General features: G+C 56.3%; 2 protein-coding genes across 5 annotated transcripts in view; both read left to right on the forward strand.

Annotated features, from left to right (window-relative positions):
- The window catches only part of Hoxb3 (homeobox B3), a 53,632-nt gene that overhangs the window by 25,621 nt on the left and 14,102 nt on the right, over window positions 1–13,909 (forward strand). For 2 of the 4 annotated variants that reach the window (XM_063251406.1, XM_063251407.1), the window contains exon 2: window positions 4,395–4,571. The gene's annotated coding sequence lies outside the window, so the exon portion shown is untranslated. Of the gene's footprint in view, window positions 1–4,394; window positions 4,572–9,231; window positions 13,770–13,909 lie in introns of those variants that run through there. The other 2 variants (XM_063251410.1, XM_063251409.1) reach the window with 1 other exon arrangement.
- On the forward strand, window positions 54–2,883 carry Hoxb4 (homeobox B4). The gene is made up of 2 exons (XM_013149427.3): window positions 54–501; window positions 1,352–2,883. The coding sequence occupies exons 1-2, from the start codon at window positions 54–56 to the stop codon at window positions 1,648–1,650; spliced, it is 747 nt and encodes a 248-aa protein (XP_013004881.3). The 3' UTR covers window positions 1,651–2,883.

Below are 13,909 nucleotides of genomic sequence, written 5' to 3' on the forward strand. Positions count from 1 at the left end.
GTCAGGGGTCGGAATAAATTTTAGTATATTTTGTGGGCAATTCCCAGAAATTAATGGCTATGAGTTCTTTTTTGATCAACTCAAACTATGTCGACCCCAAGTTCCCTCCGTGCGAGGAATATTCACAGGGCGATTACCTACCCAGCGACCACTCGCCCGGGTACTACGCCGGCGGCCAGCGGCGAGAGAGCAGCTTCCAGCCCGAGGCGGCCTTCGGGCGGCGCGCGGCGTGCACCGTGCAGCGCTACGCGGCCTGCCGGGACCCCGGGCCCCCGCCGCCGCCCCCGCCGCCCCCGCCGCCGCCCGGGCTGTCCCCTCGGGCTCCCGCGCCGCCACCCGCCGGGGCCCTCCTCCCGGAGCCCGGCCAGCGCTGCGAGGCGGTCAGCAGCAGCCCCCCGCCGCCTCCCTGCGCCCAGAACCCCATGCACCCCAGCCCGTCCCACTCCGCGTGCAAAGAGCCCGTCGTCTACCCCTGGATGCGCAAAGTTCACGTGAGCACGGGTGAGTGCGTGGGCGCCCCTTCCCCTCCCACCCCCCCCCCCCGGCACTTTCCGGAGGCATGGCGCGGGAGGGGGGGTTGGGAGGGCTGGGGGAAGCCAATTGTCCCCGCTATAAACTCGCCATTGCCGGAGATTTACGGTCGCCTGTTTTCAGAGCCACATAATTACATCCCCCATAAATTTTTATGGCCTGGTGGGCCCTGCGCCTTTGAAGTTGCTTGTCCATGCTCCCCTCTGTTCTCACCAGCGACTTTTTCGCCGGGGAGATGGAGTCCCAGGGAAGTTGGAAGTTGGGGAGGGGGGTGTGTGGGAGGTGGAGAAGGAGGAGGAGGAGGAGGAGGAGGTAGTAATCCGTATTTAAGCCAAGACCGCAGTCAACTCCTAGTCTCCCCCACCACCCCGCCACCCCTTTCTTCCAGGCCGGCTGGGGATGTGTACAAAAGTTTTTTCCTGGGGGCAGGCTCTGCTGGGGATCCGGGCAGCCAGGGAGGGTGGGCACTAAACGCGAAAGGTGCAGGGCAACACCCCTCTCTCGCCCACCCCTCGATCTCCCACCCGGGCCCCAGGCCAAGGGGGAGAGGAGCGATGAAAACCTCGCAGAGATTTCTCCCTGCTTCCCCTAGACACCCAAACATCCACGCTGCCAGCACAGCCCCGCGCGGCTTGGCGTCTGTGCTTTCCCTGGTTGTCCGCGGCCCTCCCGAGGCGAGGCGCAGTTCTGCTCCACGCCGGAGGTGGAGGTGGATGGGGAGAGGGGGCGCCGCCACCGAGTTAGCTGGAAGAAGGGGCCCTGGCTCCTCCCTCTGGGGCAATAAAACTTTCTCTTTCTCCCTGTCTCTGTGTGTGTCCAGTAAACCCCAATTACGCCGGCGGGGAGCCCAAGCGCTCGCGGACCGCCTACACCCGCCAGCAGGTCCTGGAGCTGGAGAAGGAATTTCACTACAACCGCTACCTGACGCGGCGCCGGAGGGTGGAGATCGCCCACGCGCTCTGCCTGTCCGAGCGCCAGATCAAGATCTGGTTCCAGAACCGGCGCATGAAGTGGAAAAAAGATCACAAGTTGCCCAACACCAAGATCCGCTCGGGTGGCACCGCGGGCCCAGGTGGAGGGCCCCCTGGCCGGCCCAACGGAGGCCCCCCAGCGCTCTAGTGCGCCCCCCCAGCTGGAGCCGCGGACCTGGGGGCGGGGAGGGCAAGGAGCGCAGATCTGGGGCATACAGGGGATGCGGGAGGGGGCCCAGGCCTGGGCCCCAACAGGCTACCCGCTCTCCTCCCCACCTCACTTCATCTATATCTGAGTAAAGGCAGAGAAGGAGGGGTGGGGTGCTTTATTTATAAAAATGACAGCAGGGAGCTTTGCGAGCACCCCCCTTTCGCCCCGCGCGCCCCCAAGCAAGATCCAGTCTGTTGCTTTCTTCCTTTAAAAAAAAAAAAAGAGGAAAAAAAAAAAAAAAAAAAGGAAGAAGGAAGAAAGAAAAAAAGAAAGAGCAATAGGAGGAGGCCGAGCTCCTGGTTTGCAGCTTTCGCGGAGAAGATGGATCCACAGTTCATCTTTAATCACGCCAGGCCCGGCCCATCTGTCTTGTTTACTCTGCCGAGGAGAAGAGAGGACGGCCTCGGTGGCGACCATTACCTCGACATTCGCTAACAAATGAGCCCGGCCAGGCTGCCGCCGCCTCTGCTGCTGCCGCTGCTGGGAGACAGCCTGGATTTTCTTTCTTTGTCCCCCTCCTGACACCCAGCGAAAGCACCCTGGGACTGCCAGAAAGCAGGGTTGTGGCTGCCCACGGTAACACACACACCCACACCCAGCTTTGCTCTTCCTCCGTGCCCGTCCACGGGGGACCGCTGACTGCTCACCCCCTTCCGCCTTGGGGGTGAAGGGGGGACAGAAGAAAGAGGCCAAGTGGGGGAGGGGCGACCTCGGCCACGCAGGAGCTGGCAGGGAAACTGAGTCAAGGATTCAAAAAGAGTGACCCAGACTCACGCTTGGCGGGGTGAGGGGCCAGTTTGGGGGAGGAGGGGAGGCTAGGCGTGACCCCCACACACACCCCAGCCATTCCGGAGTTGTACAACAGAGGCTTCTCTTAGACTGAAGATGAATATGAAACTAGGGAATAAAATGTGGCCATTGGACTGGCGGGGGACGATGTGACAGAGCCCTCACCATAGTTTATCCTTGTTGCATTGTTTATTATTATTAATATTATTATTACTATTATTTTATGTCATGTGCATCCTCTCTCCTGTTCTTTCTGACATTCCAAGCCAGGCGCCTTCCTCCCTAGGGGTGGAGGGTGCCCAAGCCTAGAACCTTGCATTGGTGTGAAAATTCGTGTCCTGTACAGAGTGACAATAGAAATAAATGTTTAGTTTCTCGTGATCATCATCACATCCGTGTTTTTGTTGGAACCTCGGTGGACAAATGCCACCCAGTGTGTGCCCAGCGTCCTAGCTAGCGGGTTGGCTTCACATCCTGTGTGGTTGAAGATCCACCCTGCCCTGCTCGGAGATCCAATGGGAATTTCTGTCTCAGAGGGGTCCAAATTGTGGTAGTTGGTTTATTTCCCTTTTGGGATGGGTGTGTTTCTTGTTTCGTTTTAATTTTTTTCTCCTCCCATCCAAAAATGGATCAGAAGAACTGGCAGGGCTGATTCCAGCCCCTAATGGTTGGGGGAAATGTTTCATTGTAGGACACAAGAGGTTTAAGTATGGCAGAGCCTTTCATATTGTGATTTATTTGTCATAAGCAAATAAAATGCGGTTAAGCTGTCTCCTTCTAGACAGACAGCTCTTTGGTTATTAAAGTTCCGAGAGAGAGAGAAGATTCTACCAGGCTGGCCTCTCTCCTTGCTGCCTACGAAGGTACCGCTTTTCTCTGAGGTGTTTAAGGCTTTAATGAGTCTAATTTTTTGCACAGATGTTTCTGGGTGTTTGCAGGTTTTCAGAGTATTTTTATATTACAAAAGAGCTAGCCGGTGCCATAGCTCAAACTCTGACAAGCAAATAGATAATCAAGAAGACAAATGGCCTCTTTTGTGAAGCCCTGCTCCTGTATTAATTTTCATTTTCTTTCTCATAGAAAGTATGGAAAGTGAGGGGGGGCAAATAGCTTTTTGTCTCTGAGGTCCCGTTACCCTAGAATGGCGTGGGGGAAGGGACAGGGGTGCAGGTGACCCTCGGAAAGCTTGGTCAGGCTTGGGCCCTTGCTGAGATGTCCAGGGGTGAGGCTGGATGGAGCCCTGGTCTCAGGTCCCCGTGGTGGGTGGTGGTCCAGGGTGCCACCACCACCTCACTGTCAAAAAGCTTGGTGCTCCAGGAGTACATGCAGTTAAAAGTGGCTTAGTGTTTTGTTTCAGTCCTTTCTTTCAGAAAATAAAAACAGCCAATCTCACGCACATGGTTTATGGTTATTTATTTTGCATCTCTCTGGTTTGTAGTGATGGTGATAGGGGGCTGGGGACGGCCAGGCACGGGACAGGCCTGGTGTCCTCAGTGCGGGGAAAGGGTGGTTGAATTGTCAGTTTATAAACAGCCTGGAGATTCATACAAAAAAAAATCGCCTGGGCCTAGAGGAGGCTGAGGGGTGAGTTTTGTTTTCTTGGCATCGCAGTGTGATGTTTTAGCTGCAAAGAGACGCAACTAACCCTCGGTTGAGGGGGAAAGTATTTCTTAAAAAGCATACACCCCCAGGAATGTCTCTAAAGAACTAAATCAAAGCTGCTCCTTGGAAGGTATGAATAGAATTAAAAAAAAAAGATTTCTATGGAGCTTAAAGTTCACAGCCATTCTGTGTAGACAAGAGCTAAGAAAAATGTGAGAATTATACAGAAAACCATTAATCACTTCTTTTCTTTAAATACGTACCCTCTCTCCTTTGTTATTATTCAACAGCAAATCTCCGCAGACCGGCTGTTGGGGGAAAAAAGTGTTAGCCGGCTCTCCCGGATCTGCAAGGGGGAAAAAATTTGGAACCCTAAAGTTGAGAACTTTTTTCTCAGTTTGGAAGAAGCCGCTCATCATGAATGGGACCCTCGGAGCTCGGGGCAGGAGGAGGCGAGAGGCGCAAAGGTAACAAAGCCCTGGCCTGGGCTGGCTTTTTCTTTTCCTTTCTTTTCTTTTTTTGATCGTTTTATGAGGTCTTTTCAAAGTGGCAGAAGAAACACTCGCCTCCTCTTTTCTTTTTCAACTATCTTTGAGGGGTTTTATGGTGGACACTTGGTCAGATTTGCTGCTTTTATGATGACCGATGTTTGGGTCAGAGGTGGCCGGAGCCTGACACCTGGAGAGTGTTTGAACTGGTCCGGACAGAGGTGTCGGGGTGGGGTGGGGGGCCCTTGAAAAACCCCAGCTGAGGCTGTTTAGGAGGTGGCTTGGAAGCAGAGGGCCCTTCTCGTTTTGGAAAGGGCAGGCTGTGTGGGGAGAGGCAGCTGGCGTGGGGCCTGCATGAGTCTGGTGAGGTGCAGGTGTGCGTGGGATTCTGATTGTGGACTCTGGGGTATGGAGGGGTCCGTGTCCCCTCTGCCTGTGTACAGCAAGATGTCACTGCAGCCTCTTGGAAAAATGGAACGGAGTTCTTGGATGGAAAGCCCCGGCGACGTTGGAAAGGGTATAAGTGGATTCGTTTGCTTTTCATCTTGTGTATGGCTTGAGATTCCAGCAGAATCTGTGCTCCTGTGTGGAGCCGGCAGCGTGCTGGGTACACAGGCTGGGTGTGCAACCCAGGACCGCTCTGCTCTGCCCTTCCTGGAGGCACGGTCCATTTAGTTTCTTCCTGCTCTCCTGGCTTCCCAGCTTGGGGTTCTGGTTTCTTCTCTGGGCGGAGGAGTTCCTGGGCTCTGCCTAAGACCTGACGTGCTGGCCTTTTTTTCCCTGAGGCCTCTCTTAGAGTTTGGAGGCAGGAGGCTGGCAGGAGAGAGAGAGAGAGAGAGAGAGAGAGAGAGAGAGAGAGAGAGTTCATGGAAAGGCCACGCTTTCTAGGCGATTAGCTCAGCATTAGAACCACAAAATGACCTCGGCAGCCCCTTGGCCTCTGTGAGACTGGACATTGTGCTGGCTCCTGCCTCCTGGGCCAGGAGGGAAAGCCGCACCTCGGCAGGCAGGGAGGGTCCCTGAGCTGTCAAAAGTGTGTTCGGTCTTCTCTATTCCCCTCCTGCCCCCTAACCTCTCCTTGATAGCTCGGAATTCCTGGATTACTCTTCTGTAAGTGTTCATCAAGGAGAAAAGGAATAAAAGAGAGAGTCCGGGTGTTAGACACCCGGGTGGGTGTTAGGGTGTTAGTGTGCGGGGTGGCAGGGTGCTGGTCTAGCCTTACATGGTCCCTTCCCTAGGCTGCAACCTCTGCCCCTTGTAGTCAGTTCATGCCTCCTTCCCTGCTTCCCTTGGAGGGAGCCTGGGAAGAAAGACAAAGGGTTATGGATGCTGTGCGGAGAGCTGGACCGGCCCAACCCTCAGGCTGCAGAGGGCCAGGGAGTAAGCCCTTGCACTGTGTGGTAAGGAGCTGGCTCCCACCTTGAAGGAATATCCCTTCCCCACATCCAAACCTACAGCTACAGATCTGCAGTGCCTTTGTTTAGGAAGCTGTTTCTCTTCTCACCTTTATCCTGGCCCTCTGTTCCCAGACAGACCTAGCCCAACTGCTCAGAGTGCTTGAGAGACCTCACCTTCTCCCCAGCAGCAAGAGGAATGGGAGAGGGTGCAACACAGGGCAGGCCTCCCTGACCCTCCCCAGGGCCAGCTCTACCACTGAACCAAAGTTTGCAGGAATTTTGGTGTCAAGAGATGGGTGAGAGATATGTGGAGGGAGGAGCTCGGTTTGTGGAGACCTTCCCAAATTCGTATTCTGTTTGCTGCCTCTTAAAAATCCACGCCAGCGGGGCATCCTCTCAGGGGCAGGCGGAGAGGCTGATTCTAGCTGGGAAGAGGAATTGCTCCCCTTGAGTTAGGAAAAGGAGAGACAGAACCGTGCTGGGATGTGTGTGGAGTGCTGGTTTGCCTCTGGTAAATTGTTTCTTTTCTTTCTTTCTTTCTTTCTTTCTTTTTTTTTTTTTTTTTTTGACTTTTTCCTTTTTATCGGTACTGGGGATTGAACTCACAACTGCCTGCTTGCAAGGCAGGCGCTTATGCCGCTGAGCTAAATCCCCAGCCCCGGTAAATTGTTTCTTGTAAGTTGGACCAGGCTCAGGCAAGAAATAACCGGAGTGATAGGAATCTTCTCTTTTGTCCCTGGGTGTCATACATGGAGGGGCTGGGAGCCTCAGGTAGGAGTGGGGTAAACAGAAAGTCAAACTGTCCCACTCCTGAAAATATTGGGACCTGGGGAGGACCCAGTTGCTGGGACTTCACAAAGTGCTCTCTGGGATAGGAGGACTTAGGGGTTCAGCAGAGAGAAGCAGGAGGGGAAGAGAAGACTGGGGTTCAAGAGTTTCAATCCCATCCACCCAGGCCCAAACACAAGATCTTTCCTTCCCTCATTCCAAAACCCCAACGTGTTTGCATGCTGGCTGCTGCCTGGGTGCACTTTCTAGGGTCCCAGTGGCCAGTCCAGGAGACAGGGCCTCTCCTGAGGTGTGACCTGTCTTCCCCCAATTCCCTAGACCCTCCTCTTGGCTTCCTGAGCCTGCCACCTGCCTGCCAGCTTGGGCAGAGGCGAGCCCAGTGCCGGTGGCCCACCCTGGAAAGAGGCTCTGAGGAGGGGGTCGTTTGGAAAACCAAGTGGGGAAGTTTCCCAGCGTGAGTTGAGCGCTGACGGATTTGTGATCGGCCATAAAACCGGCGTGTTCAGATTCGTAAATCAATCTCGCCTTCCTCGCAGTCTAAACGTTCGCTTTATCGGCCTCTAGCAAAGCGCTGGGCCTCCGGGCTGGCTCGGGCGGCTTGTTTATTTGGACGTGGTGGACGTGGACATTCCCAGGATTGGAAAGGAGGGAGACAGTGTGGGGCGCTCTGAACAGGACCCTGGCTGGCAGGGCTCGGGTCCCTTCGTTGCTGTTTCTTGCCCTTAAAAAAGAATCTCTGGGTCCTGAAGATGAGTGTCTTTCTCTCCCTCTCCCTCCCTCTCTCTCTCTCTCTCTCTCTCTCTCTCTCTCTCTCACACACACACACACACACACACACACACACACACATCTCTCTGCCTCTCTTTTGTAGACCTCAGTATGTCTTTGCGGGGCCATTTTTAATGAATTGGTGGCCAGGACCTCCTCGCAGGGAGTTGTCTTAACTAGAGCCAGAGCTGGGCGGGCCGCAGCCAGGCGGGAGCTGAATTCAATACCAGTCTGTGTTTTGTATCGGGACAATCAAAGCTGACCACCCCTCCTACCGAGCCTGGGCCGTGCTGGCACCCCCAGCCCGTGGGGAGGGCAGGATTCCAGTGTCTTCCTCAGGGGACCCCCGGCAGCAGCCAGATCTTCCAAGGGGCTGCGGCTGCTTCTTGGGAGTGGGGGTAGTTTCTTATGGTAACAGCGATGTGCAGCTCTTTCTTTGGGGTTAACATGGTATCCAAGGGCTTTGGGCTTTCTCCCTATGGGGTCTACGGGGGGGGGCAGCCCCACACCCCACCCTAAAGTGCCTCTGCTGTCTCCTGGGCCAGGGCCCTGCTGAAGCCTGAAGCCGATAAGCTGGAATGCGGAGCGCTGGCCTGGCTTCTGAGGAATGTCTGTCTGTCTCTGCTTCCCTCTGCCCTCGCCCCCTGCTGTCTGTGGTCTGGCCCAAGACTGAGACTCTGATTGGAACTTGTGAAGTTTGGGGGATCTTTGGTTTTGTTTCTGTTTGAGTTGGAGGAGTCTGTGTAGGTCTTGCACAGGCCTGCGGGGTGGCTTTCTCTTATCCTGGGTGGTTAACCCTTTACCACAACCGCCCCAATTAATGGGGCTCTATTGTGTGCTGCTCCAAACCTAGGATGCTAAAGAGCACCTGGGAAATTGGGGGCCCTGGCTGCCAGGCCAGGCTTCAAAGCTTTCCTCCCTGCTCTGTCTTCCTGGCTCAGCTCTCAGTGAGGGTTCTGTTGGGCTCTTGAGGGACTGAGACACAGGACAGGGTGTGACTTGGGATGGAGAGGCTGGTGTCCACTTCTTTTGTGTAGGAACCTTCACCCTGGTCCTTTGTCTGGAGAGCCTGTCTGAAGCAGTCAAGTAGCATCTGGCTTCCTAGGGTAGCAACAACACAACGAATCCAAGTCCCCCTGGCGGCTACACTCAACTCTGGAGGCCTCTTCACCCTGTCCCTGACCCCTTCCAAGGTACCACAAAAGCTCAGAAAGAGACCTGAAGCCCCAAGGCCCATTTGCGACCTATGAGTCATCAGGACTTAGGAAGTGTTCCTTTCCAAGTGGGTCCCTTTAGAAACCTTGTTGGTTATCTTGGAAGAGGGAGCGTGCTTGTCCCCCTAAAATAAATACCCCAAGAGTGGGAGTGAATGGAGTTGGATGGGGAAATGTGAATCCTAAAGGGTACAGGCAGGAGCATTGGAAGCGCAGGAAACAGGGGCTCGGAGAAGGGCTTGGAGCCCACCCCACCCCCACCCACCCCTGCAGACTGTTTCTTCACCTCCACGAAATAAGCAGAAGCAGGAGGAGAAGGGAGAGAAGAGAGGTGGGCTGTGGGTAAGTGTGTGTCTGGGGGGAGCAGGGGCGCGCACCCAGAGAGGCAGGGATGTGTGCGTGGGAGAGAGGAGACCTCGCTTCTATTCCATTGGTGGGCGGGGGGGGGGGGACCTATTTTACAGGAAAATTTCTCCTCCTGAAGGGGAAGGTCACAGTGGTCCTTTGAGCCTGAAATCGAAAGACCCCCTTCCCCCTCCTGGTCACGTGATTCATTAAATAATTAATGCCGAGGTTGCAGAATAGATATGTATTCGTCAGGAAAATCACGGGCTTGGTCTCCCTGTTTCTGACGTGCAATTCAACTGTCCTTTGAAAAACAAGCCTGTACCCCGAGAAAAAAAGAGAGAGAGCCAGATAGGGGGAGAGAGAGAAAAGAGAGAGAGAGAGAGAGAGAGAGAGAGAGAGAGGAAAAGAAAAGGAGACAGCAATAAAAGCGCCCCGCAAGCCGGAGCCGCACCGCGGGCTGGCGTGTTGTAAGTAGAAGGGGTTTCTCACTACCTACCGCGTCTTCTGTGTCCATGTAAATTTATTGTTTGTTATTAATGTTATTGTCGTAAAGTGTGACAAATAACCATCTTCGCTTCCTGCCATTTCTCTTCACACGGTGTGCTGTGTGTTTATACCCATTGAGGCATTGCATAGAGATTTTAGGAATACTTTCTCTCTCTCTCTCTCTCTCTCTCTCTCTCTCTCTCTCTCTCTCTCCAACCTTTTTCTTGATTTATAGCAATATGGGTGTCAGCTTCTCCTCCTCGGCCCGCATGCCAACCATTGTGTGTTTGCGCGTGCGTCTGCGTGTGTTTGTGGGTGACTTGCGTTGTTTATGGCCATGTCTTGGATAAATCATTTCTCAAGGAAAATGATGTGGGAGCTTGGCCGTTTCCGCGGCTGGGAGGCCGGGACAGAGTCGTTCTCTCCGAGGTCCTTCTCTCCCTTTGCTCGCAGGAGCTGGTTATTTCAATTTGCAGTAATAGATCAGCAGTTAATATGAAAACTGTAGAGCTAGAGGTCTTCAATTACAGCATCTGCGACCATCAATTAAGGCGGGATTTGTATAAATTTGGTAAACCAGAAGCGCCTCGTTGGCATAGAAACCCATTCACGGACCACGACCTCATGTAAAAACTGTATTTCTGAGCCCGAGAGAGCCAGCAAAGAGGCTGCATGTCTCCGTGACTGTCCTCTGGGAGTCTGGCTTCTCCAGCTCCCCTGGCCTGAGCGAACCAAACTCAACTCCAAAAGCCAAGGAGCCCCGGCCCAGGGCTGGAGAGCTGGCGGTGGAGGAATTAACTGTGGGTGAAAGCAAAGATGTTTGGAATGGACAGGGACCCCGTCAAAGTTTTCTGTAGCTGTAACTGCAACCGGATGGATGGGAGGGATCAGTGGAGTTTTACAGCTTCATTTGCAGGTCTGATGCTGTGGCGGTGTTGGGGTAGAGAAGGAGCCACCCAAATTGAGGGGAGGCAGTGGAGGCCGGCAAGGGGTGAAGGGCAGAGAGAGCCGCTGAGAGCCTGGCTCCCCACTTTCCTCCTGGCTAACAAAACGAGGAGATGAATTCACACCCCACAAGCCTCCCTTACACCTAAAACAAAGAGAAGTTTCCTAGGCAGTGAGAGACTCTGTGTGTCTGGGCTGAAGTGTGTGTGTGGTTTTCTAAAGTTTTTTCTAGAAGAGAAGTGTTCTAGGAATCAATCAGGTGACCCCAAGAAGCTGGAGGGTGTTCAAGGACATGGGATGTGTTCCCGCACTTAAGCCCCCATCTTTCAAAGAGGGGGATCTCGGGGTGCAGTTGAAGAGGGGACAGCTTTTTTCTAGGGTTTCCTGTGGTGGTTACAGGAGCTGATCAAGAGCAAAGCCTGAGAGGTGGCTTCTGGGGATGACCGACCTGTATGGTGCCCCAGAGTGGTGACAGGGATGCGTGGGGGCAGAAGCCCAGCCCGGCTGCTGGCTGCTGGTCTCTGGCTGGAGCGGGGCCAGCTGACTTTATAGCCAGTATCATCTGTGCCACTTAACTCTGTCTGCTAGTGTAAACCTTGGAGCAGGCAAATTAGGGCAAGCCGGGCCAGGTGTTAATTATTCATGGCCCAGCCCTTGCTCACTCCCACGGGCTGTCACTGTCACTGTGGATGCTGAGTCCCTTCCTCTTTAAGAGGAGATTATGGGGACTGTGATGGGTGAAGCCCCTGGAGGGGCTGGGGAAGACACCCCGGACCTGGGAGGAGTAGGGGCGCCAGGTCTTTCTGTCCTATTCCCCTTCAGTCCTGAGGGTTGGCAGATCCCCCTCTCATGTGTGCCTGTGAGGGAGGTGAGCGGAGTTTCCACTTCTTCATGTGGGACACGAGGTGTGTAAGGTGTGGAAAAGTGGGAGAGTGAGTTCACTCCCAACTGGTGCTTCAGAATGGAGGCCCAAGACAAGGGGGAGAGGACCCCTCTTCCCTAGGATGCAAGAGGGCCCAGAAGAAGGAAGAGAGAGCATAGACTTACTTGTGTTAGCTTCTGAATTCAGTTGGCTTTGGAGGATGGAAGACAAAAGGGGTATGGTGGGGGGTGGGGACCTGAAAGATCGCCCTTTGGGCCAGGCCAGGTGGCAGGGGAACTGGTGGGAGCAGACCCACAGGGCCTAGCCCTGTCCCCACCCCCTATACACCCTGGCCTGGCCTGTGGCACTCTCACTCTTCCTGTCCACTCCACCAGCCCCCTGGGGTCTTTGTCTCCTCTGGCCTTGGGGAGGTGGCACAGATGCCCCACCCCTTCCCTCCCCCAACTGCACACTGATGCCCCAAGAGACAAAGCAGGGGGACCATCCCTGGCCACTGTTATCTTTCAGTCTCTGGCCCCTTCCCTGTACCTCTGTGTGAGGCCTGATGCCCTCTCTTCAGCCGCCTGGGCCGACCCCCAATCAGCAAGCTTGAAAGGCCCTGGTTGTTTTCTTAAGTTTATTGGCACTTGGCTCCCCAAGCCCGGGAGCACCCTGTCTTTTGCCCTGTGTGTACCCCATCCCATCCCTCTGAGCTGAGTCTGTGTCCTTCGGGGAGAGGGGCGGAGAGAGGGGCGATGGTGCCTGAGGTGCCCTGGGTCTCTGTCTACCCATGGGCCTGGCAGCCAGAGCATCTGAAGATGTGGGTGGGAGTGGAGCTGAAGGATGAGGAGACACCAGGCAGAGGCAGCAGCAGGCTCCCTTCTGGCTGGGAAGTCAAGGCTGAGCCCAAGGGGACAGGGAGAGTGGGCCACAAAGGGCAGACCACAGAGAAGCAGACACACAGCGCCCGGACCTGGACGCACGGCACAGGGAGGGAGTGGAAGGGAAGCCACCCACTGTGCAGGACAGTCTGTCCAGGGCAGAGAGTGGGTTTCTCATCAAGAAAGGGTCCGAGGCCGGGAGGACAGAGTGGCTTCCTGAGTGATTACTGGAGACACTTACGAGTCCTCAGTGCGCCTCAATTCAGATTCACTTGGAATGCAGAGAGAGGCAGGGCCGGGAAGACAAAGCAACCAGGACTGGAGGGAGGGTTTAGGGGAGAGAGAGGGGCGCCAGCTAGAAAGAGAGACAGACAGACGCAGAGAGGAAGAGAAAGAGGGAGAGACGGAGAAGAAGAACCCAGCCCCTGGGGTGCAGACACTCGGGGCCCCTCCAGAAGCCAGGTCGCTGTTTTTCTCTGCACAGCCAGCTCTCTCCACAGGAAGCTGAGGCTCCTCAGGAGGAGCCCCCAGAGTGGGTCCTGGGGGCCTACATCAGGCTCCAGGCAGCTGGCGTAGGAGCCCTAGTGCCAGGAAAAGGCCGAGGCGTCCCAGACAGGACACTTGGGTCACCACCTCCACCGGCCACCACCGGTCACTAAATCATCGCGGCCTGAGTTTTCCAGATTCATCCGGGAGGGGAGAGGATGGGCCGGCCTCTCACACTTGGGCCCGGCGTCCTCCCGGCTTTTCATCCTCCTGCTCCCCCAGGGTTCGTTGTCTCCTTTGCCTCTCCAGGGAGCAGGAGACCAATGCCACTCCTCCCTGCAGCCCCAGACTTGGTTCCCAGAGGCCTCGCTTCCTGCGTCCCCTCCCAGCCCGTCCTGCAGGAAGGCAGAGAAAAGGGACGGCTCCTGGCAGCCTTAGGAACCCGGAGGGAAGCGAGCCTGCCCTGGCCCCGCAGTGCTCCCCGCGTGGCCCCGCTCCGCCCTGCCCTGCCCTGCCCTGCCCTGCCCGTCTCCGCAGGGCCGGCTCGGACATATGGAACCCATTTCGCCGGTGACATTGAAGAGCCGCCTTCCGCCGCGGCGCCCCCTGCGCCTGGCCGCGCCCCCGCCACTCCACTCGCGATCCCCTCGCCCGGCGACTCGGCTCTGGAAGGCACAGCCCGGCTCGGGGCCACACGGGTCCGGGCTCCGCAGCCCCACGCGGGCCGAGGCGGGGCGGGACCCCGGGCGTCTCCTCCGCAGCGGGCGCAGGGCCGCGCGCGCCTCGGACCCCGAACAAAGCCGCTGGGGCGGGCGCGGGGCGGCGATCGCGGCCTCTCCCCACCCCCTCGCCGCCGGCGGGGCGCTGCGGGGCCCGGGCATGCGGACGGCAGAGGCGGCGGAGTCCCGCTCGGGGCCCAGGCTCCCGGGCCTGGCCAGCGGTTCCCGCGCGCCCCCTGCGCGGCCGGCCCACCCGCAGCTGCCCTAGCGGGGCGCGCACAGGTGAGTGCGGGGTGCCCATCCGGGCGCTGGGCCTGGCTGGGCAGAGAGTGGGGCCCGAGACCCAGCCCCTCCACTGGCCAGTGTGGGGTCCGGTGGGTGGCAGAGGGGACAAAGATAAGAGAGCAGGGCGACCAGGGCGG

This window comes from Cavia porcellus, unplaced genomic scaffold (genome assembly GCF_034190915.1).
Source record: "Cavia porcellus strain 051 isolate PalLab524CR breed Dunkin Hartley unplaced genomic scaffold, mCavPor4.1 scaffold_6, whole genome shotgun sequence".
NCBI classification, from domain to species: domain Eukaryota; kingdom Metazoa; phylum Chordata; class Mammalia; order Rodentia; family Caviidae; genus Cavia; species Cavia porcellus.